General features: G+C 45.4%; 1 protein-coding gene across 3 annotated transcripts; it reads right to left on the bottom strand.

Moving 5' to 3' along the window:
• Positions 1-3,685: 3,685 nt before the first annotated feature.
• Positions 3,686-27,738, bottom strand: KCNS2 (potassium voltage-gated channel modifier subfamily S member 2). Of its 3 annotated transcripts, XM_040695914.2 has the most exons (4): positions 27,487-27,738; positions 21,639-21,727; positions 18,011-18,370; positions 3,686-7,898 (listed from the first exon to the last, which is right to left on the bottom strand). In XM_040695914.2, the coding sequence occupies exons 3-4, from the start codon at positions 18,088-18,090 to the stop codon at positions 6,428-6,430; spliced, it is 1,551 nt and encodes a 516-aa protein (XP_040551848.1). In that variant the 5' UTR covers positions 18,091-18,370; positions 21,639-21,727; positions 27,487-27,738; the 3' UTR covers positions 3,686-6,427. The 3 variants fall into 3 exon arrangements, with proteins under 3 accessions (XP_040551848.1, XP_040551849.1, XP_004940031.1); XM_040695915.2 differs by lacking the exon at positions 18,011-18,370; XM_004939974.5 differs by lacking the exons at positions 18,011-18,370; positions 21,639-21,727; positions 27,487-27,738 and adding an exon at positions 8,418-8,470.

Raw genomic sequence — 27,738 nt, 5'->3', positions numbered from 1 at the left:
CACAAAAAGCACAATAGTTAGGTCCTATCTTACAGCTGAAGTAGGAGGAAGTCTTATTAGCAAAGCGTTTGACTAATAATTTATTTTGTAGACAGATGCTGCACAAAAGTGTTTAGTTCAGCTCTTTGCTCTAGTAGAAGGAACACTGATTAAGTTGCATTTAAGAGATTACTCTTGTACTTCTGAGTTGCCTTCCAGCTTCTGCAGTGATGTATAGAAATGAGGCTGCTTGGGACTGAATGTGCACAGCACTGCAGCCCCAGCCGCTGTGGGGTTTGCAGGAGTTGTGTGGCTTTGCATTCCCTACCCTTGCTTACTCTGCCTCAAATACCGAAGGGCCACCACTCTGCATTCAGAGCTGTTTGTTGCTGCCAAGAGAGAGGGAAGGAAAACCTCCCGACACCCCAGCTCCCTTCATTCAGTAATCATTAACTCTGACAAAGCACACAGCTGCTCTCTTCTATGTTCCTGCCATGTCTAGACCGACCTCTCTTTGTGCCTAAAGGGAAATCATTGAAGAAATGCAGCAGAGCCCACCTGCTGCCCCCACCTTGCAGCATGACTCCTGTCTCCTGCATTGTTTCAGTGCTGGAACAAGATTTCATCTCAGTTTGAGATGGTCCTATTGGGAGAAGTCGGCCTTGCCAGTAGCACAGGACAGAGGGAGTCACATTGGGAAACTGCTTGGGAACAGACCACTCTTCCCACAGGGACTTGCAAGCATCACCAACCTCTTGTAGACCTCAGCTTTCTGTAGGGTATATTCCCATGGTGATACCGAGGGGCACTGTACTGGGAAAAGGCACATCCAGAGGGGGATGAAAAGGTTCAGAAGAGATGATGTTTGGGGTGTTCAGTGAGAAGCTAAACCTTACTGGTACCTTGAAACGAATAACAGTTTGAGGTGCTGATGTTTCTTCTATGCTTCTCTGAAGGGTTGGACGCATTCCCTTGCCTGTCCAGCCGGATGCATGCATTCACCAAACTGAGGAACTTGCAGGTTTAGGGTTGTGCATACTGGGGCAGATGGATGTCTCCGTGTGCAGTAGAAGGTCAGCCAGAGGCTGTGAGGTGGTTCTCCATCTGTTGCACTACAGGACAAGTGGGTGCCAAACAGACTGCCAGCAGCATCATGCTGTGTGGGAGACACTTTCTAGACTGCTTGGAGGTCCAGCTGAAGGCCCATATCTTTGTGTTTGAACACTGAAGGGATCAACGAACCTTGATGAGATGGGACAAACACAACCGCTCTGAGTGCCCATACATTGTGGCTGACTGTAAATTATTCTCAGCTGAAAAGCATAGGTTTTTGTTGTTGGTGGTTGTTTGTGGGTTTTTTGTTGTTCTTGTTGGTTTTTTTTCCTAGGAAGAAGGAAGAATCTGTAAAAGATGCTTCAGGACTAGATAGGAATATTGCTCAACTCTGCTAGAATAGTGGGAAGCCTGAAAATAAGTTACAGAAGGTCCAGTTAATTTCTGGCATAACTTACGAGGAAGTCAGGTGCATAAATTGGAAGAAAAGAAGAAAAAGAAGAACATGATGAGAAAAGAATAGTTGGGCTCAACACCTCACTGAGGGATATGAGTGGTGACTCTGGGTTGAATATTGTTTGAAAATACCATCAAAGGTAGATTAAAGTCAGGAGTGTTGTGAAAGGAAATGGATAACTGGGAAAGCAAGAACAGTTACTCCAGGGGCTTTCTGCTGCTCATGTGTGTGCAGCTGGGGCCCACCAGGAGAGGGGCTGTTTGGAAGAGATGAAAGGTCATGTCAAATTGATTTAGTACCTGCAAGTGCTATTGGTGTGCTTAGTCCCTAATCGGTGAGGTAGAGAATGAGAAGCTTGTGCTATTTGCTCAACTAAAAAATGTGTTTCATCTCCCCCCCCCCGCCCCCAGTTAAGACCATTCTTAAAAATAGAAATTTAGCCTGATGTACACATTTAAAAGAAACGTACCTTCACACAAAGGTGCATGCTTCTCCTTCGTTATTGTATATACTCACAGTACCCTGAAATTTAGATTTTTTCTTAACCCCTGTATTAATGCACTTTTTTTTGGTGCATTTGATTTCCCTAATGTGGCACAAAGCAGAGTTCTTGAATGAGCAGTACGCTATGGGGACAAGAAATGCAGCAGAATGAGCACCAGATACTGTAGTTTCCTGCAATCCCACGAAGTCTTGTATCAAAAGGAACAAATACTGGAGTATAAATTTGGAAAATTAAATGTAAAGTTCTTTGTTCTGAAGTTTGCACTGTGATGGGAGATTGTGCTGTATTATGTGAAGAAAACATTGCTTTATAAGTGAGTACGATAATCTGCAGGGAAAGAGAATTTCCGACTGATGAAAGTATGTGAATCATAAACCAGGCAATAATGCAAACTCTGAATGTACATAAAAAGCTTAATCACAACCTATATATAGATTTTACATCTCAAGAAAATGATAAAACATCGCTTCTCAAGGACATTTCTGGATCTCCATACTAGCCTGGATTTCTACTAGAAATCAAGATTCTATATTCGCTCCTTCCTAAAGTAAGTTTCCTAATTTGAAATATTACTGTAATCCTCATTTAAGCACTTTGGAGCTTTCAGCCCAAAGAGAGAAGTAGCAGCATCTTCACTGGTAACAGAAAGGTGACCATCGACAGGCATACATCAACAGCCCATACCACATGCAATGTTTTTCACTGTCCATAGAAAGCAGATTGCTGACCATAATTATTTTCAAGTTTCAGATACTGGAGGAAGTGGCCAATTAATCCTCTAATACTGAATTCTGCCTTTTAGATTTATAGAAATGAAGATGAGCAGTGATTTTATAAGTCTGGAGCAAGTTCTGGTTGCTCAAAATGTAACCTCTTCTAGTTGCAAAGACTCCTGAGATATTGAAGTTTTCCTTCAAAATATAAACATTTCTCTGTTTAACGAGAAGTGAGAATTCCTGGCACTTTGAGGAATATGGTCAGTGCGCATGGCAGTGATGGGCTGGTGTTTGGACAAGATGATCTTAGTGCTCTTTTCCAACCTTAATGATTCTATGAGTCTGTGACTAGGCTGAGCCCTGGCATAGAGGTTACTTCATCAGATGGCAGGAAGGATGCGCCTCGTTCTTCCTTACATGGGTATATTCAGTGAGTTAAGACAACAACATTACTTAAATTGGAATAATTACCACCTGCCTCAGTGAAAAATTCCAATAGCCTAAGCAAATATTAATGCTGCTGGACAAAGCAATCTCTTTCAGGATACATTGGTGTGCAGTGCCAGCTCAAACAGATTAAATCTAAGCAGAAATAAAGCAGAAAATAAGGGTAGATCCCCTAGGATGATCAGAGCAAAAAGGAAAACTAAAAGAGTCTTGGCAGGTATCCCCTGAAAATAAGCCTGAAATGGCATATGATTGCTGTCTGTGTATACACCACGCGTGTAACCACTATGAGGAAAAGGAATTATTTAAACTAAGGAAGAGTCCTGGCATGAGAAAAACCTCATATAAAGCAGCTGTTAGTAAAATTATGCTAAAAGTTAAACAAGCCTTGGAGAGCAGTGTGGTTCTGGAATGCACTTCCAGGGGAGTGGGAGCAAAGGCTGGCTACTTCTGACATGGAGCTAGTTAACTTTATGAAGGGAATTCCTGTGTACTGCATAGAGTCATTGTCATGATAATAAGAACATATTAAATTTCAGTACTTTATTTATTTAGTGTCTTTGATCCAAAGCACTTATATAAAAAAGCAATAACGAAAATTCCTTTCAACCGGTACAATAAAAGTCATAATTCCTTGGGGTATTTCATTTTCTTTAGTAAAACGCAATTTGGACACATTCCACTCAATACTTGCAGAAATGACAGAGCATCAGCTCTATGAATAATAAATCTGGAACATAAGATAAGCTATAGGTTATTGAAATGATGTGTTGTAAAGTTTGGATCCAACCTTTGCAACGCTAAACTAATAACAGCTGAGGGAATTTGTGGCTCTTTGGCAAGTTTACAGGTCTCTTCCAGTAACTGCCCTGGAAGTCACTGGTTTTAAGCTCTGTGAATCTGCTGATTGTGGAACTGAGATAAAACCACCACGTGGGAGATTCTGTGCAGGCCCCAAACCCACAAACCTAATGGGAGCTGCACTGGCCTTGGCACCAGTGGGAGATTCTGCCTCCCGTGCAGTGTTTAGCTCAACTGGAGCGTGTGAATGTGCTACACAAGCCCACCTATTCTCTTCTTTCACTCGTGGTATTTCAATCTCCTGGGTAACTCCAGAGTGAAAAGCGTTTCAAGTTTGGATGCCTAATTCAGAGTCTAAGTCAGTCTTCAGGGCCATGTGTATGGCTGTTTGGTGCTTGCACATAGAGAGCAACATCTGACATCTGTGCGTGCTGTGCTGAAATCCTTCAGAGTTTTGCTCTGGTAAGGCTGGGAAGGATCTGTTTCCCTCAGTTCACGGCCTAAATCAACTCTGAGGGAACAACGTTCAAAGGACATTTTGTGTGTGGGTAAGGTATTTCCCATCGAGTACTCTTTGGTAGATCACTGGAGTCTGATCCTGAGTGCTCAGCCTTCCGGTTTTAGGTCAAGCCAATACAACACCACCATCAAAAGATCCAGATGGCAACCCTTGATAGTCTGAAAGAGGAGATATCCTTACCATATTTGTTTCATTCTGCCAATCTGGCTGCTTTAGTTTAGGTACCACTCCTTGTTGCAGTGCACGAACATGGGCTTCCAAACAAGGCCATTTTAGCTGTAGTATTTCAGTTTCAGTCGCAATGTGCTTGAATGTATTTTCTGGACCTCTCTAGTCTTCACAAGTTAAAAAGAAAAACAATCAATTGTTACACAATATGTAGTACATGGGATGGAAAAGGTGATGGATTTGAAAAGAAATGCCGCTGTGCCCTCTGAGTGCCAGCGGGATATTACAGCGCAGAGCACCAGGGGTGCTGGGAGAGGAAGCGGTTGGATCTGCCTGTTGGCTACAAGTGTTTGATCTCGGAACAGTTACATAAGGGAAAAGGCTGATCACTCAATAAGTTTATGCAGATTCATGATTACTCTTGAGAACCCATCTGATCTGCTCTCTCTCTCTCTTTTTAAATAAAAGTACAGGCCAGCCCTTGAGAGGGTTTGCATCGGCTGCGTCACAGAACTGGTGGGAGGATCTGCCCACAGTGCATACAGCATTAAGCTCTTTTTCTGTATCTGTTCTTTTCTTAGGCCCTTGCACTCTTTCTCAGCTGTAACTTGTGAGTTCCTTTCTGAGGGAAAATGTGACTTGCAGGGCTTTTTTTTTTTCCTTAGAGTTTCCTTGGCAGAAAGCGTAATGGAATTGGCTGCCATCAACACCTGCTTTCAAGCTTTCCTGATAAAATTAGACTCTGTATCTCAGCGTCACATATGGCATCTTTATAATTAGTCTTTTTGCAGTATATGAATGTCAGTTCCTAAAATGCTGCCTGCACTGTTCATGTGGGAATATTTCTCTTCATTAAACAAATCCAGATTTTCCACTGGAGCTTCTAATTGCTGAAAACCCACATCTTTGTGTGCCTAATCTCAACCATTTGGATGGACTGAAATACAGAGTGTCTCCAGTTTCACTGGAACCACACTGTGTGCATGTCCCCTCTGAGAGCAGGAACCTGAGACGCCTCCATGGCCTCCATACCTCGAGTTGCTTGTGGCAGTACGGCCTTGGAACACGCAGCCACCAGAAATGAGGGCTGAGCTTCTCTGGAGGGCTAGAAACTGACCTCGTCCTGGAAACAGAGGTAGGCCTATGCTTAGGAACTTATAAAAAATATCACTGGACATAACATTTCTAAACAAGAACACCCAGTTTTTAACACATGCTTAAGAGTAAGCCAACTTCCATTGAAATATGAAGCTTGGAGGTGTTTTCGGACATGTGAAGATTGAAATTACCAGTCAGAAAGATGGGGAAGAGTGGTCCCTTGTCAGTGATTCTCAGGTGATTTTTTAAAAACAGTTGTGAAACGCATTGGAAGTCCTACATCTGTCTTGAGATGATCCTGAACTGCTACAAATACTGCTATAGGTGGCGGGTGCTTTGTTCATCATTAGTTTCACGGCTGAGAATTCTTACTCCACTTGGGTACGTTCATTTCTCTGCTCAAATGAGGAAATGCACGAAGTAACAAATCATCACTATACTGCTAGCACTAATGTCAGGGGAATGGAAACATTCGGATGGAAAAGTCAGCATTAGGTGCCTATGCAACAGGATGAGAATGTGCAAACTGTCAACTTGGAATATAAATTTCTTTAGTTTCTCAAGTGCAAAGTTAGTGCAGTGTCAGCAACATTACCCTCTAGGAAAAAAAAATGACAAATAGGAAAACATTTATAAACACAGCTCTTGATAGCTCTCATGCAAACTGCTGTCAGACTTGTACACTAATGCAGTGAATCATTCAGGCTCAGCTCACTGGGGGTACTCCTGCTCATATTGGTAAGGCTAGCCATAAGGGATTTCACTTTATAGGCGTAGTAGTCCCTTAAGTTGACCGATGGAACTTCTTTCATGCCATCACCAAAATCACAGCTCCTCATGGCACTCTCTAACTGCTTCTGACGCCTATAAAAGTGGGAGAATTTATTGAAGATCAGTGTAATGGGAAGCACTACCACCAGGATGCCAGCTAGGATGCATGCAGATGCCGTCAGCTTGCCAGCAGTGCTCCCTGGCACAACATCCCCATAGCCCACTGTGGTCATGCTAACAGTGGCCCACCACCAGCAAGCAGGGATGGTGGCTAGCCCCTCGTTCTCTTCTTTTTCAATGGTGTAGGCCACTACTGAGAAAATGGAGATGCCAACAGAGAGGTAGAGTAAAAGGAGCCCTACCTCTCTGTAGCTGTATTTCAGGGTGGCTCCAAGGGACCTAAGACCTGTTGAGTGCCTAGCAAGCTTTAAGATGCGAAAGATCCTCATGAGCCTCAGGACTTGTGCAACCCTGCCTAAATTTGCCAAGGTCGGACTACTTTCCACCACCAAGTTGACAATTAAGGTAATATAAAATGGTAGGATAGACATTAGGTCAATCAAATTCAGGGCATGCTGGAAAAATTTTAAAAAGTCAGGAGCTACTGCGAATCTCGCCACCAGTTCAAAAGTGAACCATGCAATACCAAAGTGCTCCACGATTTCAAAGCGAGGATCTTCCTCGGGGGTCCCGCTGCTGTCAATGATCTGGAAATCTGAGAGGCTGTTCAGGCACATGGTCACGATGGAGCCCAGCACCACCACGATGGAGAGCACACTGAAGATTCGGCTCAAGACCGAGTAGCCAGGGTTATCCAAAGCAAGCCAGAGCTGCCTCCTGATGTTTCCAAAGGGTTGTTTGTCAAACTTAGAGGCATCGTTGTAGAATGCCAAGATCTCATCAAAAGAAGATGTGGTACTTTCCTGGTCACTTTGTTCCTCCCATTTCTCTTGGTCTGGCTCCATTTTCCTCCCATGGTAGCTGTAGCTGCAGCATGAGTCTATAAAGAACTCGTTGATTCCCCAGTACTCGATCTCCTGGCTGAAAGAAAACACACAGAGCTCACCCATCACATGGAGCTTGCCAGTGTTGTAAAAGTGGAGCACGTAGGGGAAGAGCTCGGGGTTCCTGTCAAAATAAAACTCATTCTTGGTGTCATCGTAGTCATCACAGAGTTCCAGGATCGACTCCTTCGAGTGACAGCTCAGCAGTTTGCCCAGTCTGGTCTCTGGGAACCTCAATAATGTGTTGGATCTCATCTTTTTCTTAAAACCTCCAACGTTGATGCTGATTTCATTGTCTTCAAAATTTGCCTCAGATAAAGCCTTCAGGCTCTGCCCTGTCATAGTGACCTCCTTCCAAAGGTGTGTAGGAAATAAAAGCCTAGAATGCAATTGCACAAGGCATCAGCACATCAGCAGAATGGGCAAATCTGAAGCACGTTCACCTACTGATATTCTCATTTTTCTTTCTTTCCTTCCTTCCTTCTTTCTTTCTTCCTTCTTTCTTTCCTTCCTTGCTTCCTTCCTTGCTTCTCTTTGTCTCTCTCTTTCTCTTTTCCTTTCTCTCTCTTCTACCATTCTTCCTTTCTCCCTTTCTCGTTCTTTTTTCTCTCTGCTCTCTTTCTCTCCCATTTCTCTCTCCATCTCTCTTTCTTTCCTTTTCTTTCATTTTCTCCCCTTATCTCTCCCTCTCCCCTTTCCCCCCTTCTCCTTTTCCCCTTCTCTCTCTTCCCCTCCCTACTGCACACACTGCTGCTGCTCCTTTGTTCCAGCCGTACCTCCTCTCCCACCTCTCCCCGCCGGCTCCCCGCTCCCCTTCCCTCCATCCCATCCCCTGCCTTCCATCTTCCCGGTCCTCTCTCCCCTCCCCGGGACCCCTTCTCGGGCGGCGCTCCCCTACCTGCTCTCAGCGCCCGGCCGGCCGCCGGCTCCGCGCCGCCATCCCCGCTGCCTGGGGCCGCGCCGCCGCCTCGCTCCGCTGCCTGCGGGCCGCGGTGCTGAAGGGACAGCGGCGGCTCAGCGGCGGCGGCCGGCGGCACACGCGCTCGTCATGGCGACGACCCCCGCGGGGCCGCGCTCCCCTCCGAGCTCCGCCGCCTGCGGGGGGCGGCGCGGGGCCGCGCAGGGCACCGGCGGGGGGGGGGGGGGTTCTCGTGGAGCTGCTGCCCCCGCGCACCGGGAGGCGGCGGCTCCCCGCCCGCCTCGGGACGCCTCCCCCGCCGGGAGGGGAGATCCGCAGAGCCGCTCCGTGCGGGGTCCCCACCCGCGTCCGGCGGGCAGAGGGCTCCTGGGCTCCCCTACGCCGTCCCGGTGGCCTCGCGCCTGCCCGGCCGCCCGGCGGGTCGCAGGGTCCGACCTCGGGTGCGGGATGAGGGTTAACTGCGGGGCTGCCGATGGCAGCTCCTCTGCCCGCGCTGCGAAGCAATCTCCCTCCTCCCTCCGAGCCCGACACGAGGCCGAGGTTCCCGCGGGAGGTGCCGCGCCGGCGGCGCTCGGGGCGGCGGCAGCGCACGGCACGACACACCCAGGCCGGGAGCTCATCCCCCGCCTGCCAGCCCCGTCGCTGCCCGCCCGGCCCGCTCCCGGCTGCGGGGGGCTCCGCACCTGGCAGGGCTGCAGGGGTGATGGGGGGGGATGATGATCCTCACCTGCTTCCTCCAGCCCCCAGCCTCCGCAGCCCTGCGCATCACCCCCAGCTTGCTCCTCGGACCCTCGGGCAACCCTGCTCACGGCAGGGGTTTGGAATTAGATGACCTTCCAGATCCCTTCCAGCCTGAGCCGTTCCTTAATACAGCCCTGCAGTAAGTAAGCCCTGGTGCCTGCCAATGGCTGGGTCTTCAGGTCCAGCTCCCACATCCCAGCAAGGTGCTGTGACCACCCCATCAGGTCCCATCAGTGCTGCTGTTGTGTGGCTGGAGTCCCTGCACCTCCTGGGGCACCTCCAGTGCTGCCCATGGGCCACAGCCCTGCAGCACCTGGGTGTGTTTCTTCCTCCAGGTGCTGCACTTCTCTTAGAATCATAGAATCACCGAGGTTGGAAAAGACCTCTAAGATCATACAGTTCAACTGTTCACTTATCACCAATATTCCCCTCTAAGCCATGTCCCTCAGTACAACATCTAAGCATTTCTTGAATACCTCCAGGGACAGCAACTCCACCACCTCCCCAGGCAGCCCATTACAGTGCCTGCTCACTCCCTCCGAGAAGTATTTCCTAACATCCAGCCTAAACCTCCCTTGGTGCAACTTGAGGCCGTTCCCTCTAGTCCTGTTACTAACTACATGGGAGAAGAGGCCAACCTCCACCTCACCACAACCTCCTGTCAGGCAGTTGTAGAGAGCAATAAGGTCACCCCAGAGCCTCCTCTTCTCCAGACTGAACAACCCCCTTGAGGCTTGCTCTTGCTCAGCTTTCCTGCTGCAGTGGTGTTGGAGTCCTATTTGGATGTCCTCACTTTGCCCTATGGACTCCCTGTGTGTCCCACCTGCAGAGCAGCAGCTCCCATGGCACCCTGTGATAGCCTCCCTCTTTTCTTGGGGCTGGGGATGTTCTTGCTCTTGGTGCTCAGGGCGGGGATGGCAGGACCCAGGCTGGGGACACCCTTGCTGGGTTTTCTTCTGGAGGTCCCCCAGACTCCTCAGGGTTTGGCTCCATCACAGAACTTCTCTGCTTTGATTTCTCACTCAAAATGAGAACAGAATCGACTTTGTGAGGAATGGTGAGCTGTTGCTGACAGTGCATCAGGCAGTGTGCTTTCACCAGCTCTGCACCATCCTGGGTATCTAGAGGGGGCTTGGAACATTGCTAATTTGTGGAATACGTATTTTTCATTACTTTCCTATTCTTAAATTAGATTTTTTTTTTTTTTTCCCTAACGGTGTTTGGAAGAAACTAGGTGGAGATACACTTAGAGGATTTTCAAGCTTTTATACATTTTCCTTTCCCGTTAAGCTGCTTGTCTAAGAAAAAAATCATAGGCAGCCTCATATTCATTTTGGGAATTGCATTTATCCATTTCTGTTATCTTTACCCTGGAAGGGTCACTGGTCACCCTCTAAGCTAGGATCTTTATACATTTTCTCATCAAAGGACACAGTGCAGTTTCTGCAGAGATAACTCAAAGAGCAAAACAATATCACTCTATTAGGATATGATTCCTCCAAGTCCAATATAACTGCTCCCGTAATTAGGGCTAATTGCTTCAGCCAGAGCGTTGCGCTAATAAGGTTAACATGCCTCTAGCACCCAAGGTAGTAATCCAAAACTCATCTGAATGTTTCTGCAAGGCATTGCTCTGCTCCGTGGACACATGATCACTGATACAGTGCTTTTGCATTTTCCGATGGTGAGCACAGGGCACAATGCTGCAGACACCCCAGCAGTGGCGGAATCAAGGCCAACGATCCGCTTTGGTCTGCCAGAGGGAATCAGACACAGCATTTTTCTGCTGCTGGGGAACTGCCTGTTGGAATGGGAGGTAGATGGGTAATTAATATCACCGTAGGGCAACATTACAAATAACCAACTTAACAGGGCATGCTGCCTGTGCTTGTGACTCTGAGTCCGTCTGAAAGACACAGAGTTAGTTCTGCTGGTTCACATGGCACCACATTAATTAAGGAGCATGAGAAGGTGCCAGTGGTATATAATGACCTGGACTACATGCAGATGCCTGGCCATGAATGCATATCAGCTACAGTGTGCTTCCCATGGCCATATGCCCTGCTCTGGGCTCATGCTGACCCAAACTGCGAGAGGATGGAGTTTTGTTGCCGGGTGTCAGAAGCGACCACCTGGGTGCATCGGCCCACACAATACCCACCCACACTGATGGGGATGTGGCAGTGGTGTCTGCAGAGCCTTGCCAGCTTTGGGAGAAGTGAATCCACTTCTCCTGCCAGTACTGCATCTGCAGCGTTAATGAAATATTGAATAGGATCTAAATGAGGAGATTGGACCCAGCTCAGTGGTTTAATCAGCACTTCCACTGGTGGGTAGGCTCGCTTTGGAGTTGAGGCCACAAACCTCATTGGGCTGGAGGTGGAAAGTCTGCACGTAACGCTTACTGGAAGGTCCCCCTCTGCCTGGAGCCAGACTCAAACTCACATTCGTGCTGACCGCTTCCTTTTACACCAGATGGGTTGGAAAATCCCAGAGTCTTAATGTGTTAGTTTAAGATCGATAGATACGATCTGTTTTTCTTTGCAAAGCCTCGCAGGCAGCTGGGAGCAAAGCTTTCCTGACAGCATTCCTACTACCACGACCGCTGACTGCGGCCAGCTGGTGCATGTGTTCAAAAGAACAAAAATATTGTTGCAGATAATGCTCATTTAAATACTGGAAAAGGTCTACTGCAGAATGCTGCCAAGTCAAAGAGGAATGAATAAGTTGACAATGGATTTAAACAAATTCAGAAAGCCTACTTCCCTCTCTGGATGTTTATAGAAGGGAACTTAGCACAGCCAGAATTGGACAGAACCCGACCGATGGGAGGTGCTGCACAGGGCTGGTCCCAAAGCGCCTCACCTTTACCTTCCCACCAGCCAGCTCTCACGGCTCACAGCTGTCCATGGCCAGCTTTTGCCTACTGAGAAAGCCGAGGCCAGCCCAGCTGCAGGGCCTTCAAGCTCCTCTGGGAAGAAGGATGTCATGCCTCCCTCAGCCCCAGGCAAACAGCAGTGCCATTTGCTCATGAACCTGCTCCTTATGTAAGTGTCCTGCCTGATGTGTCTGATTTCTTGGGAGGCAAAGGCTCTCTGTAAGCTGCTGTGGCATTTGCAGCTTGAAACTGGGGGGGGGGAGTTTCACCTGACAGTGGTACATCCCACTCACTGGCGGTGCACCCGTTGTGTGAGCAGTGCAGCTTTGCTGTGAGGACTGCTGTCTGTGCTGAGCTGACCTGCTCAGCCACCACCGCACCGCTGCACCTGGTGCTCCGCTGCAAGGGACACACAACGGTAATTACCTTTGCAAGCCCTGTGGGCAGCGCTGTCTTCCTCGAGTAAATCACATTGCAGAGTCATGGAGTGCAAGAAAGGATCATTCTGTGCTTGGCTCCCATTTCGTACAGCTTATAAAATTTCAGCCTTTTTCTCCCTACTGAGCACTGATGTCTGACATGGGTTGGACGAGCCAGCCCTATGGACCTCTCTGACTAATGTTGGAGGAGCCTGCAGAGGGTCTCCTTCATCCCATCCACTTGGGATGACCAGCTCCAGTACTGTGGCATGGTTTACACTGAGGCTAAGATCCGTATTCTTTCTAGGTAAACATGGTGCACAAGCTGAGCCGTGAGAGTATGTCTAAGGCATACCAGCACAAAGGGACATTCAGTCCACAGCCTACAGCCAGACAAGAAAACTTTTAAATCACCTACATCATCCACATTATGCCCTCAGCAATAGGTGTTTCACCTTAATGAGCTGTTCTGAATGAGCCACGCTGGTTGCTAGCGGACACACAACCAACATGTAGCTTGGGTGTAAGTGTCTGCACTGTAGGTGCTCTGTGTTACAGGAGATGCATGGTTGTGCTTTGGGGTTTTAAAGTAACAGGGAAGAAGGGTTTTCAGGAGTGCAATTTGGATTTAAGATGATGAGCTAATGCTGTCCAGCTGCTGCCTTCCCTGTGACACCAGTGCTGTCAGCAGTAGGCACAACCTCTTTGATACTGGGCTGAATGGAAGCAGGGAGGAAGAGAGTCTTGTTTGGATGCAGGTTATGGCTGTTGGCTTTAAGCTGTGACTACAAAGCCTAGTTCTGTGCTGTCAGTCAGCTAATCCGGAGCATATGAAGGCCATTTCACCTGCATTTGGAACCTACCCTCACATTTCTTTCCTTCCACTTCTCAGGCTTATGTATACATAGATGACAAAGATAGGAAATCTGCAACAGTACAGACTCCCTGGGCAAGTCCCCATATGTGGTATAGTCTCAGATGATTTGCTCTCACTGAGAACGTGCCTCATGCTTACATACAGCAGCGTGTTCTGCCTCCATTCTTTTTTTCTGTTCAGATTTGAAGAAGATGGTGAAAATGTGACTTGTTCTAAGCAAGTGAGAAAAACCACTTTACTATAGCAAGAATATCTGAGATCATTTCTCGTGCATATATGTAAGTATATACCTGTGGTGCAGGAATCTCCCTCTTGAATAAAGAAAGCAAGCTGAACACAATCAGAGAGAGCAGTCCTTACCTGCAAACAATTTACTCCAAAAGCACAACTATGAGAAAAACTCTCCAAAATGAAATCTGTTTCAGTGTAGGAGGAAAACTGATGTTGATTATGAAAGCAGCATGCGGGAGGGCAGGAGAAACCTCTCCAGTGAAATGACCCAATCACACCAGCTCTCGCAGCACCCTGGAGCAGCCCAGGGCCATGCAGCTCCGTGCACAGCTCTGTATACAGCTCAGTGAGCTTCAGGTCAGGCTTGTTTGGTGCTGGAATGGTGGGACACCTCCGGTGTTGTCATCCTTGCCTGCCATAGGTATCAGGATTGTCTCTTTCTTGTCAATTCCTGACTCTTTTTCTGTGAGTTTGGAGTTATGGAAGCCTTAGATCATCCTGTTTTTCAAATATATATTAACACTGACATTAGAATCATAGAATCCTTAGAGTTGAAAGTGACCTTATAAGACCATCTCTTCCAACTGCCCTGCAATAAACAGGGCCATGCACAGCCAGATCAGGTTGCCCAGGGCCTGACCCAGCCTCACCTTGAAATTCTCCAGGGACGGGGCATCAACCACATCTCTGGGCAACCTGCTCCAGTGCTTCATCACCCTCACTATGAGAGACTTTTTCCTTATATCTAACCTAAATCTCCCCTCTTTGAGCTTGAAGCCATTTCCCCTTGTTCTATGACCATGGACCCTGCTAAAGAATCTGCCCCCTTTTGTCCTGTAGCTCCCCTTTAGATACTGAAAGGCTGTTCTCAGATCTCCTTGGAGCCTTCTCTTCTCCAGGCTGAACAGCCCCAGCTCTCTCAGCCTGTCTTCATAGAAGAGGTGTTCCATCCCTTGGACCATTTTTGTGGCCCTCCTCTAGACACGCTCCAACAGGTCTCTGTCTCTCTTGTACTGAGGACTCCACATCTGGATGCAGTACTCCAGGTGATGTCTTACCAGCAGAGTAGAGGGGCAGGATCACCTCCCTCATCCTGCTATGCCACACTTCTTTGGATGCAGCCCAGGATAGGGTTGGCTTTCTGGGCTATGAGGACACATTTTTGGCTCATGTCCAGCTTCTCATCCACCAGTGCACTCAGGGCCTTTTCAGATTGTGCTTGTAACAGCCCCAAAGCAGCTTCTGCTGTCAGTGGCTCCTTGTCCCAGTTCTTTGGATCAATTTCTGATGGGTGCCCAATTCCTCCCAACAGTACAGTCACGCTACATATCACACACCTTCCCATGAGACCTACCCCATTGCCCCTAGCACAGACCTTGCTGGCACACTCTGCTCTGCATCGGGTGCAACCAGGGAGTGCCCCACAGATGGATCCAGCCTGCTCTTCTCTTTCTATGTGTAAACTCATTCCAGGGCAAGGACAGACCTGAGATCATCATTATATGGCCAGTGGCCACACGCTGTGAGGCTGGCCTACACTGGGCCAGATAGAGCTTGGAGTCTTAACCTCAGAAATACTAAGGGAGCATAAATGCTGCACTTCACCTGTCCAAATGTATTTAGTTGATTACTGAAAAACTTAAAGCTCAACTGATTAAAGAATGAAATAATGCAAATAAGAAAAGGGAATGGAAACAGGCATGCTAGCAGCATTCCCTGCACATCCCAAAAGTGTTTATTCAGAGATGAAGCAGAAAATGCACTATCTGCATGTCTCACCTGGGCTGTCTCTGCCCCTTGCTACCGAAGCAGCCCGATGCAGCTTGCCTGCTATCTCACTGAACTCTGTCTGTTTCAAGTCCTGGAGCTATTCTTTAAACTTCCATATAAACCTGGCAAGAACAGCCTCCCTGAGACAAAGAAGGCAAATGGCTGTGGGCAACCTTCCATTTCTGTCCCATATTGGATGGATCAGAGCAAAGAGCAGTGCAATGTTGCTGATTCTTCCTGGGCTGAGGTTTTATTTCCTTTTGAGTGCCATAGGTGACCCACTACATTGTCCACTGTATAGTCCCCAAGATGAATGCTTTCTGTCCTCTATAACATCCCCAGTCCCCAAGAGCAGAAAGAGTTATCTCAAGATACATGCAAGAAAAGAGCTGTCCATTTGTCTTTTGTCATGTGATCTTGTGTGCCAATTCTGCTTCCTAGGAAAGAGGGAGAGACCACATTCTGTCCCGAGAGAAAACCCATGTAGGTCCTTGGAATTCTCTGTAGTAGAGGTCATAGAGCTCTGGGTGGGAAGATTTTTAGGAACTAACATAAGCATTGAGTCCAGCTCTGATCACAGAGGACCATAACAGACTCCAGTACTTTCTGCCTCCCAGCATCAGAGGAGTGACTGAGGGAACTGAGATCATCCTGTTTATAGAAGAGGAGGCTCAGGGGAGAGCTTATCACTCTCTTCAATGACCTGAAAGGAGGTTGTGGAGAGGTGGGGGTTGGCCTCTTCTCCCTGGTAACAGTGATAGGAAGAGAGGTAATGGCCTTAAGTTGCATCAGGGCAGGTTTTAGGATATTGGGTATTAGGAAGAATTTCTTCTCAAAAAGAGTGGTGATGCAGTGGCACAGGCTGCCCAGGGCAGTGGTGGAGTCACTGTCCCTGAAGGTGTTCAAGAAACATGCAGATGTGGCACTGAGCAGTGGGCATTCTGGGTGGTGAATTGATGTTGAGGTACATGATCTCAGTGGTCTTTTCCAACCTCAATAATTCTATGGTTTGTGCATCTCAGAGCAGAATCAGAAGCTATTGGTTCCTATCTCCTACACATGGCTCTCAGCTTCTTCTGCATACAGTTACAGCAGTGTCTGGTCTTTATGAAGCCACTCAACATCAGAGCCTTTATCTCAACACTTCTTACAATGGATTTAGGTGGTACATCAGAGCCTTCAGAGTTCACAGTTCCTCAGTCTCTGCTTCAGCTGCACCAGTTACTCCACTAGAAGAAGAGCAAAATTTGCCACTAGAGCCAGCCTGGCAGTGAGGAAGCTGAGGGTCCCTGGGTGGCTGAGGGAGTAGCTGCATGAAAGGAAGGGTCCCAGCACAGGTACATCCACACTGCCCGGTATTGCCCAAGGAAAGGAGTGAAAGGCTTATCACAGCAATCCAGTTTCCTGAAGCTCCCCAGGACAGGTGCTACGAGACCTCTCTCCCAGTTTGTGTCCTGTGGACCAGTTAACGTTGCCTCATAAACCAGCATGTGCAAAATTTGCCATCTGGCAATTTAAGATGGATCTCTCTCCTTGGGCTGCCTGTAGCACATAGCCTGAAAGGGCACTGCTTAGGAGATAAGTAACCATTACACTCATTCAACAAGATATGTTTCTCTAATGGAGAACCGCCTTCAGCAATTTCTCTTTTAGTGACAAACTAAAAACGAAAGAGAAAAAAAATTCTGCCACACAGAGCATTATTGTGATTTCTACAGAGTTTTGTTTGTTTTTTTTAAAAAAAAAAAAAAAATTCTGCTCAGTGGAAAACAGATAATCAACTTTAAGCTTCTATTCTGTAATAACTGCCCACACAGCAAATGGAATTTAAGAACTTTTCTATAGCATGCTTAATGCTTATGTCACCATTCTGGGACAGCATCCTCCACCCTTTCAATAATGATAATGAACTGTCTGCAGCAACAGCCCATCTCTGTGCAGCAATAGTGCCTTTCCTGAAAGGTATCTCCAGTGCAGCCTGGGCTGTAATTTATCTCAGAGCTATGATGTGTGTGACTGGGAGATTGCACATTCTTACATCTTTCCCAACACATTCTGGTTGTTAAGGAATCTCTCACTGGTGGATGAAGGATCAAGAAGATATTTCCTTTGGATTCACTTTGGTATTTGTTGGATTGTATTTAAAATAAGAACAAGCCAACTCAAAAAGAAAAAGAAATCATCCCTCAAAACCCACCAAACCAGACACTAAATAAGATTCTAATTGATGTTTCCCAGTGTTATCATGGAACAAAAGGCTTTCAGTCCCTGAAACATGTTGGGACATCTGTGCTCAGTTTCTACACACAATGCAGAGAGTCCAAAACATCATGGGAAACCTTATTCTGAAGGGATGCCAGTCCTGATCCATGCTCTGAAGGGTTTCATATGGTTCAGATCAGTTCATAAAAAAGCCCACGAACTGTTCTATCCTTAGCTAACAGGGTTTTAAACTTTGCATTTTTTAACCTTAATTCTGCAAAGCGTTTAACGATATGCTTAATTAGAACCAATTCTGGTCTTCAGAATCATGCTTTTCCTCAGTCTCCTGGGGCTTGTTCTTTCATTAATAAAGACTGAGAGGAAATAATGTAGTCCTTTCTTTTCACGAGCATACTACGGAGCCACGAGAACACGGCAGCCATTTAAACCTCACCATTCCACTCTCTGCTGTTCCTTGGGTATAAAGAGGAGTGCTGGCCAGCGCGTTGTGAGCACAGGGAACATGCATTCCATTTTGTTTGTTTTTCTTTTCAACCCGCTGCTTTGTAGAGCAATTCTGAACTTTGCTGCAGTCAGGATATTACACGAACCAGCTGCTGAACAAAGATTTCAGCGAATCTAGGTCAGGTTTAATTTGTGAAGCCAGTGGAGTTAGTCACTATGGCAGCTTTCTGAAAGGTACAGATGGAGAATCCATGAGCTGTGGGAACAGAATTACGGGGCTTCTTCTCGCCATCAGTTTTAATGCAATTTGTTTTATTTCCTTTTCCAGGAGTTCTTTTTCTCAGAGTTCCTAGTAAAAGAGAGATTAAATGTGACAGCCACATCTGTTTTAGGAAATTCCCGTGGAGATATCAGATTGGTAGCTGGCTCAAGCGATGCTAAAAGTGAATGCTTCTGGTCTGAGCAGGTGGCCTATGAACACTATGAAAAATCTGTAGCTTTTTATAGTGACTTTCATCTGAGGATCTCAAAGTGCTCTATAAATATCAGTTGATCAAGCCTTACAGCATCTCTGTGAGGTGATCACTTTGTAATTGAAGGGAGTGGGTTTTATGGCTCACAAGTTTGCTGCTGACTGTGAAATCCTATTTGTGACTCACACAATCTGCCACAAGTACAGCAGATGTATTGCTGCTGTGCCTGGAAATAAGAGCTGTCTGAGATGCAACAGCGGTCCTTGTTCCACCCTTACAAGGGTTCTTCTTTCCTTCCAATTTGCTCCACTGTCCCTTGTTCTTCCACCCACTTTTCCCTATGTCCTCTGCCAAGTGCACGCAGTGGCCATGTTTGCTTTTGGATGCCCCACCTTACGCCATATTTTCCAGACAGAACTTGACACAGATTCATGTTTGCAGATTGTTCCTCTGCAGTTCCTTGAACAAAATGTGTGCTGAGATGTACCTCAGCCAGACAAGCCATGGCTGTAGGGAGAGCAGCAGTGAGATTCTGCTCTCCATTCTCAGGATTGCTGGGGTTGATTTAAAGGCTAACTGAGGGGCAAGTTTCCTTCAGGGAGTATAACTTCTGTGTTTCACAAGAAACTCAGCTTATTTTAGAGTGGAGTCATGATGTAAGGAATAGTATTAGTGTGTATGCATCTATGTATATGCGTGTGTATGTGTACACTGTTTATTGTGTGCAATATTTTTTAACCTTTTGGACAAGACTTTGATTCGAACTTAATCTTTCATGAATTTTTGTTTGTTTCCATAGCTGTAAAAATACTTATAATGAATGTACTTTTTGACTCTTACTGAACATACTTAAAATTTAGCATGTTATATTTCTAACAACTGCGTCCTCTTGGGACAGAGCTTTGGCCCTACAAAGACTGTCACTTCATGGAATCACAGAATTATAGAATCATAGAATTGTTTGAGTTGGAAGGAACATTTAAGGCCATATGGTCCAACTCCCCTTTGATGAACAGGGACACCTAGAGCTAGATCAGTTTGCTAAGAGCCCCATCCAACCTGACGCTGAACATCTCCAGTGGGGCATCCCCCACCTCTCTGGGCAACCTGTTCCAGTGCCACACCACCGTTACTGTAAAAAATTCTTCCTTATATCTAATCCAAATCTCCCCTCTTCTAGTTTAAAACCATTTCTCCTTGTCCAGTCACAACAGATCGTGCTAAAGAGACTGTTCCCTTCTTTCTTATAGCTCCCCTTTAAATACAGAATAGATAACGTCCTTCAGCAAGACGTGGTTTGGGGGTATGGAGGAGGATCAGTATTTCCAGACAAAAAGGCGCACTGCTGCTTGGATAAAGACATGAGACTTTTTTGCCTGCGTGATGACACTCAGGTTATAAATATCAGCTTCTGACAATGTCGACCTACAACCCATAACGCTCACTGTAAATCCTAGTTGATTCTTTTAAGCATTTTGCAAAATATGATTTCTATTCCAGGCTGAAAAGCAAGTCCTTTCCCCACAGTGTTAGTCTGGTACTTGAACTGCATATTATGTTGCTTGGTATAATAAGGCTGACAATAGTAACTCTATTCCCAGACAATATTTGTAGCACAATTAAAACCTTAAATGCAAAGATATTTGGGGTTTGTGTGCTATTATACTAAATGAGAACTTGACATCAGATTTGCAAATGGTTATCATTTTATATTTGTTTTAATTTCTTTTTAAAGTTTGCTTCAAATTTTAAATTTGCCCCATCTCCATAGCAGTCAGCACATCTGGATTTCCAACATGATTGTGACCTCTGGACATTGCCACAATATAAACACTAAACAAAAGTAACTATTGATTAAAAAAAAAAAAAAGGCAAGTTTTTTCTTGTCTTGATTTGTTTTTTAAAAGATTTCCATGGACATATGTTGTTCCTATTACATGGCTACCAATAGAGATTAATAGTATGGCCAGTGTGTGAGGATCGTGTTACCAAATTTAAGAAGCTGAGGATTCTTTCCAATGGCTGAACCCAAGTGACTGAGTTCAGCTTGCAGTCCGTTCACGTTCTGGCTATTTCACAACGTGTTACAGATGTGTCAGCAAACAGCTCTGAGTAATCAGATGGAACCGAAAACTGCCTTTGAGAAACTGGGAATTTGTCTGGAGGAGAGGAAGAAAGCAGGAAGTTTACTACTGTAGAAGTTTATTCTGTACCCCAAAGAGGGGAGCAAGGAGAACAGTTTCTTGGAGTTTAAAATACGTAAAAGCAAGCAAATCGTTGTACACTGAGAGCATCCAGTTCTCAACACAGCAAACAGTAACCTAGAAACATATGTGGTGTGCAACAACACCCATAAATCTTAAGAGATTATGTGTTCCTAATGTGAGACTTCGGACTGATCTATTTTGTTAAGTGCCAAACTTCAACATGATTCAATCAAGTTTTACTTAATCTGAATTTATTTACTCTTGGTGATGATGATTCATTGAACATGCCTGTAGTCCATTCTGTTGAACTAATTTATCAGGCATTTTGATGGACTGGTGATTTGTCTTCTCTGAACATTTCATGGTTTATTTATTTATATCATCTGGTTTGTGTAGAACAAGCACAGCAGTTCTGCTAAGAATTAAACATTCCTCAACGATGCCTTTAGTAACAGGAAACGATTTCTAGATAGGTATTCTTATTGCACTGCAGCCAAATAACGAAGCCAGGAAAATTTCTCTTATCTACATATCCAATTCCTCTCACTAAATTCCTGTGTTAATCTGGGTAGATTTTTATCAGAGGCACAACCTTGGAAAGATGGAGGGACAAGAGTGGTGAGGCTTCTCTGTGCAGGACACGGGGTCTTCCTGGAGGTTGGCCCAGAAGCATAGGTAAGCAGAAGGAATAAGACATGAAAGGCTTGCCTACATTGACAAATGAACATGGGATTACCCTGCAGAAAGGCCTTTTCACAATAGCTAGCTCTTTTGGATGATGAAAGCATAAGACCAGGCAAGACTTCAGTGTATACTGATAGTGTAATTGCATTCCCAGAACTGTTCTTGAGTTGCTGTTCTATACTGAAAAAAATGTCTGTGACCCCTCTGCTGTGACCACTAAGTTCAGGTCAACTAGAAGTAGGTGAAGGCCTACCTTCAGTGAAGGTATGTTGCTTTGGCCTCCTCTTTTCCAAGGGAATATATGTCATCTGGTGATTTTCAGAAGGACGTCCAACCATCTACCTACAAAAGAATTAAAGAGTAAACAGGTGAACGAGGCTAACTATTTCCCGAAGTGGAAAGTGTTCATTTTGTGTATGAATGGGTGCAGGATGAGAATGGGGAATAGGATGGCGCAAAATGGAACAGCAATGTCTTCCAAGGGGAAACAGACAAGCAGAACTGGGCTCTGTAGTACAAGAGACATGGCCATTACTGAAGCTAGGACAGTGAAGGGCCGTCGAGACGTTCAGTGGACTGGAGCATCTGACATGGGAGCAGTGGCTAAGAGAGCAAGGGCTGCTCAGCCAGGGGGAGAGCAGGCACAGGACAATCTCAGCTATGTGCATAAATTGGGTGAAGAAGGTTGAACCAGACGTGGCAATGGGCACAAAGTAAAATACAGGAAATTCCATTAAGACTGAAGAAAAAAAAAAAAAAAAGAAAGCAGCTTTACAAAGAAAGATGGATTGATCACTGGCACAGGCTGCCCAGAGAGGCTCTGAGTCTCCGTCCTTGCAGATACTCAAAACCAGACCGTGCTCCTGGGTGACCTGACCCTGCTTTGGGCAGAGACTCCCCAGAGGTGCCTGCCAGCCTCAGCCGTTATGTGATTCAGTGAAATTCAATTGTAAAATCTCAAGTACACATTAGTGCAGATGGTAGTGAGCTGAGCATCCCAGTGTTTCAGGTAGACGTTAGCCCTCTTGACGCTGAGGCACGTTATGTTCTTCTGTTGAGCAAACATTGGGTATAAATTACAGATCAAGCATCATTAGTGGAACAACAAAACTGGAACATGTGTGGTTATAAACGTGCACAATGATATACAGAGTGGCTATCAGCTATGAAGGCATAAGAAGAAGTAGATGTGATTCAAATACCAGTTGGATGTGCTGGTCAAGGATTGGTGTTCCTGCCATATCACTGAATCTTATCTAAGATATCAGATATTAGCCCGCTTGCCTGCCACTGCTGTTTCATGGGCTACATCAGTCCTTAACTTGGCTCAAAGATTTCCTTCAGAGTTGTGTCATTTAGGGATTTTGCCCAGTTATTAGAAAGAAGGAAAGTGTAAAAATCTAATGTTCCTTAGGCTGTAAGTCACTGGGGTTGTAAGTAGCACCGATCATGGTAAAAATATGCCCTTTTTTTCTCATATATGTTCTGGATTCCCAATGTACTGCTCTGCTGTGCAGGCTAGCTAGCCTAGATACACACTAATCCATCTGTATCTGAGCACAGTGAACTGTATGTAAGATATCCCTAACACATTTGGCATGTTTAAACACATGCTTTCATCTTGTCTTCTTTCACATGGCTTCTGAGTGTTATTAATAATAATATCATTTATTTTGTATGATTGATTCTGCGATTCTTGTCTCTACATACTAAATGCAATACATCAAGCCTCAGCTTCTTTTCATCTGTAGGGAAATGTGTCAGGCTTGTTCAGTCATTCTACATATTTAGAGCTGGAAGACCCATTTGTATACAGGTCTGAATTTATTGAACAATCAGAGGTACTTTTAATCTAATTGTTTTATTTATGCTCCTGTGATGACTTTTATTGAGGTAAGAGACACTGCCAAGAAGAAATTAACTGGGCCTTATTGCGTAGATATAAGTATTAGATCATGTATGATCTTTTAACATGGGAAACTGGCCATACTTAAATGATAAAATGCATTTATACAAACCTATTTTTACTTACTAGTGTACCCACTGGTGTTAGTTATCTGGAAACAACTATGCAGGATTCAGTGGAGTTGGATGTACATAAAACGTGTGGAAGATCAGAACTGAAATCTATGCTCTTGGTTTTACTTCAGGTTCAGAAATCAGCACAGGAACTGAGCACAGCTTCAGGAATAAATTTCCTGTCCACCATGGGTTATTTGTCCCTGGCATCAGTGCAGACAGATGTAGCCAAATGACCCACTTTTAACAACGTGACTTTATTTTAGTCTAACTAGGGGATAGTTAGCAGGCTGTTATGCTATAAAAATAACAAAACCTGAGGGAAAGAAGCTGAAGTGACAGAAGGAGATAAAAGTCTGTTTGAGGAATATCTTTTTTCAAGAAAAGAGGATGTACCATTGTTTCCTTCTGGAATGCTTAAACCATGTCTGAAGATATGTAAATGTAAATGCCACCTGAAGATGGTATTTAATGTGTTGTTATTAGCAACTCTGCCAGGATATCTCCATAGACCTGCTGAAATGTGCAGAGGATATAAGAGTTCCAGTTCTGCTGTTTACCCAGCTGCGGATCAGCTGGTTCCATACGAGGAATTTATCTTTCCAGTTTGCTTTTGTAAAAACCTAAGGAATTATTTGAAACTGTAAAAAAATAAACCCATAAGAAAAGAACACCGTAACCGTCAAGCCAAGGCAGAGCAAGCCAGAACTAAAGCTGCCATAATTCAGGTCCATTGTGTGCATTGTCATACAGTTTATAATCGTGTGACCACAGACTGAGGTTTTTTTGTGGTTTTTCTTCACTGCACAGGATGGACCTGCTGTGGGATGAATCATGGTTACCTCATTCAGAAACTGCGGAATTTGGAGGGTGATGGTGGAGGATTTCAAGATAGGAAAGGATTGTACTGTGGTTTGGGAAACTGCGTGTTGTCCTGGTATTGGACTTTGTTGCTATTATGTATTTTGTTGTTATTATCTTGAACATCATTCCTATGAAATGATGGGCTGCTCACTTAACTCAGAACTTTTTGCAGATGGTGACTGCTCTTCTGGAAACCCTGACAGCTGCAACCTGGTGAATAGTCACTGTTATGGGAACTGTGCTCTGAAGATATGTTGCAGATCCTGAAAAAAAAAACACAGTGATGAAACACCATTCTTAAGCTTCTAAAATGAGAAACCATAGGTATGGTTTCTTCCAGCAATATTGACTTTTATTTCTTTACACCTCAGCTGCCATGAGTAAACGTGGAAGTTCATATTCCCTCCCTTTCTCCAGGAGCCCTGAGAAGACAAATTATCAGTGTTTGCAGAACGCCAGGATCCTGCAGAGGAGAAGAGCATAAACTGCCTTTTGGGGAATAAGTAGCTGTTTTTCAGCGCTGTGTCAGATGGTTAAGTGCCATTCTTAGAATAACAAGATTTTTTTTTTCAAACACTGGTGCCACAATTTACATATAGTGAATTAGCTGAGAACCACGGCAAGGGCTTTGGAAGTTCATTTAATTCACTCCCCTGCCTGACATCAGGATCTTCTAGGCCTAATATGTTCCTCTTAGGCACTTGTTGAAGTGACAGGCTTTTCACAGTCTCCTTGCATACTTTTCCATTGCTTCACTTTCTTCACCATTAAGAAGTCTTTTCCAGCAGCTATCTGAAAGTTCCTCTCCTGCTTGCCCAGGGGAGTGGGAGGTTTCTCTGTGGCACGTGGGACATATCTGGAGGGCTGTGTCCAGCCCAGGGTTCCAATACTAGAGTTATGGACGTAGCAGAGCGTGTCCAGTGAAGAGCCTTGGAGGAGTTTAAGGAACTTAAGCATCTGATGTACGGGGATGCACTGGAGATATGGCACTGTTCAGCCTGGAGGAGGGAGCTCTTCAATGTGCATAGATATCTGAGAGAGGGCTGCAAAGATGGGACCAGCCTCTTCTCAGTGATGCTCAGTGAAAGGACTAGAGGCACTGAGCACAAACTGGAAAATGTGAAATTCCACTGAGAAAAAGCTTCTTCGGTGCAAACAAAGGTGGTTGAGTACTGGCACAAAGATGTTATGGAGTCTCCGTCCTTGGAGATACTTAAACCTGATGGGACATGCCACTGGGCAAGTGATTCTGCTTTGGGCATGGATTGACTAGATGACCCCCAGAAGCAGCCATTGCACTATTTGGTGACTCTAGCAGCAGTGTGCAGAGGGCACGAGCAATTCCTTCTGGGAAATGAAGGTACTGGGTGACAATTTGTTCATTAAACTTGAAGGCAGCTGTTTTACTCATGTATAATAAGTAGAATCAAAGTAGAATTACTTGATGTTTGAACACCTTTCACGAGTCTGTATGGTGAGACTCCTCCCTTGCTCCAAGAATTGGGAGTTTGGGTGCCTTCCCAGCCCCCTGCAGCAAGGCATAATTGGTTTTTTTTGGGAAATTTACTTTCATCCTTGCGTAGTTATTCAAAAGCATTAACTATTTGTCTAAGTAAGGAAATACAGCTTGTTGCCAAGTCTAATGCTGCTGTCATCAGTGATATATTAAAATGCTCCTCTTTTTCACTTTTGTCCTTATCTTCTTCAGACAGCTGGAAGTCTGTTCTCAGTGTCTCACAGCTGAAAACATGATTTTCAATGCATTTCTTCTTTCATCTTTCTCTTCTCCTTACCTTCACCCCAGTGCATGAGATCTCATTTTACAAAGCGTTATAGCTCCTTGTCTGGGGAAAGGACTTATCTAAATGAAGGGTAATTTTCCAGCATATTCTGAACATTCTTGTGGTGTACATAAGAGGTTTGATGCCTCAAAACAATGATCCTGTAAGATATTAGTACCAGATTAACCTACCCCATAACCAAACCTAGAATTCAGAATTCCTTTGCCCTTTTCATTTCACCCTCAGATTGCCTGAATTCCTGAGCCATCTGCATGCCTGTCAGCCAAGTTCCTCCTGATCATCTGCTTCTGGTCCTGCTTCCAGAGCCATCCAAATCTGTACTGTGCAGAGCAGCCAGCTTGGAAGTTAATAGTCTGCTCTGCCACACTATCTTTTTTTTTTTTTTTCTCTTGAAGTTTTATCATGTCTCCTCCCTTCTCCAGGAGAAAAGACTGCGTGAATGTCTTACTCTAACCCTACTTTAGAGCGGTCACTCCTGAGGAATGATGAAGCATGTTTTCTGGGGACTGCAAGCCAAACCTGTGGTCTACTTACTGCATAGTGAGAACATCATATTCATTCGTCATCATGCAACATAGTAAGCCCTTGAGGGGATACAAGGAGTAGAAGCATCAGCAGGAGGGATGGTTACCAACACTCCTTCTGCTAGGCTCAGTGGTTAGGACTCTCTGGGGAGCTGTGAGGTGCGGGTTCAAATTCAGCACAGTGAAAAGGCGAATGAGCTCAGGTCTCTGATGTTCCCATTGAATGCTCCAGCCCCTGAGCTGTGACATGTCAAGGTCCCTGATCTGGACATTACTTTTTCCTGAGTGGTACCTTCTGGCAGCTCCTTGGCCTCTCTCTCATCCTTTTGTTCTCAGTAGCCGTCCCCTGGTTTTACAGATTCTGCCTCCCAGACAACTATGTTGTGTGGGGAGTTGAGGGGATGGAAAGGCTCACCTCTTAGAATTTTACAACAGATGAGATGTATTAGCAGACAAATCTGGACTGTGGTCACCATGACTGTCATTACCATGCATACTCATTCAGTTCATCCTCTTAAAGACAAAAACCTGTTCTCTCTTGTATCTTTCTGCAGCCTAGCTTTAAGGGATTCAGAAAGAAGAAATGTCAGACCCTTTCACAGGTAGCTGTTTCACAGGGCAACGCGACTCACCCCGTTTCTTAACCAGCCTATATTTCTTTTAGCTTGTTTCTGACCCTCGTTCTTCCCCACACCATAAATCAGTCCTCCTCCTCCTTTGTGGTGTTTACACTGTCCAAGTAGATAGAAGTCCCCGGGGTGGTTCCTCACCTCCGGCAGATTGTCTCAGCATTAACGCCTCAGCACACTCTGATCTCTTTGCTCAGCTGTCATGCAGCCAAACTCATCTCATTGACTTAATTCCTCATAAATCAATAGGTCCAGATACTTACCCTCTGTCTTCCTTTGGGATGACTCTGTTCCACAAGCTCACAGCCAGTTTGCTGGACTCAGCCATTATTAGGACCTTCTGTCTCCCTTCTTTAAGCACATTTCTCCGCTTCATATCTGCACTTTAGGCTGTGCTTCCTCCTGCAGATCGTTGTCTTTTGCCCATCCACTTGGCTCTCACTTTGTTATTTCCAGCCTGTCTAGGTTTCTCTGTGTTTTGTGTCTGTCCCCATTGGTTTACACAACACCCCTCT

The sequence above is a fragment of the Gallus gallus genome, chromosome 2 (genome assembly GCF_016699485.2).
Source record: "Gallus gallus isolate bGalGal1 chromosome 2, bGalGal1.mat.broiler.GRCg7b, whole genome shotgun sequence".
In the NCBI taxonomy this organism is placed as follows: Eukaryota; Metazoa; Chordata; class Aves; order Galliformes; family Phasianidae; genus Gallus; species Gallus gallus.
Note: the sequence above shows the minus strand (reverse complement) of the source record. Positions and strands in the feature narration are given on the sequence as shown.

Coding starts and splice junctions, on each gene's coding strand:
- KCNS2 (XM_040695914.2), bottom strand. CDS start 18,090: ATGGAATGCATGTTCCCTGTGCTCACAACGCGCTGGCCAGCACTCCTC. Junction 7,899..18,010: donor GAACAGCAGAGAGTGGAATG/GTGAGGTTTAAA, acceptor ATTGCATTCTAG/GCTTTTATTTCCTACACACC.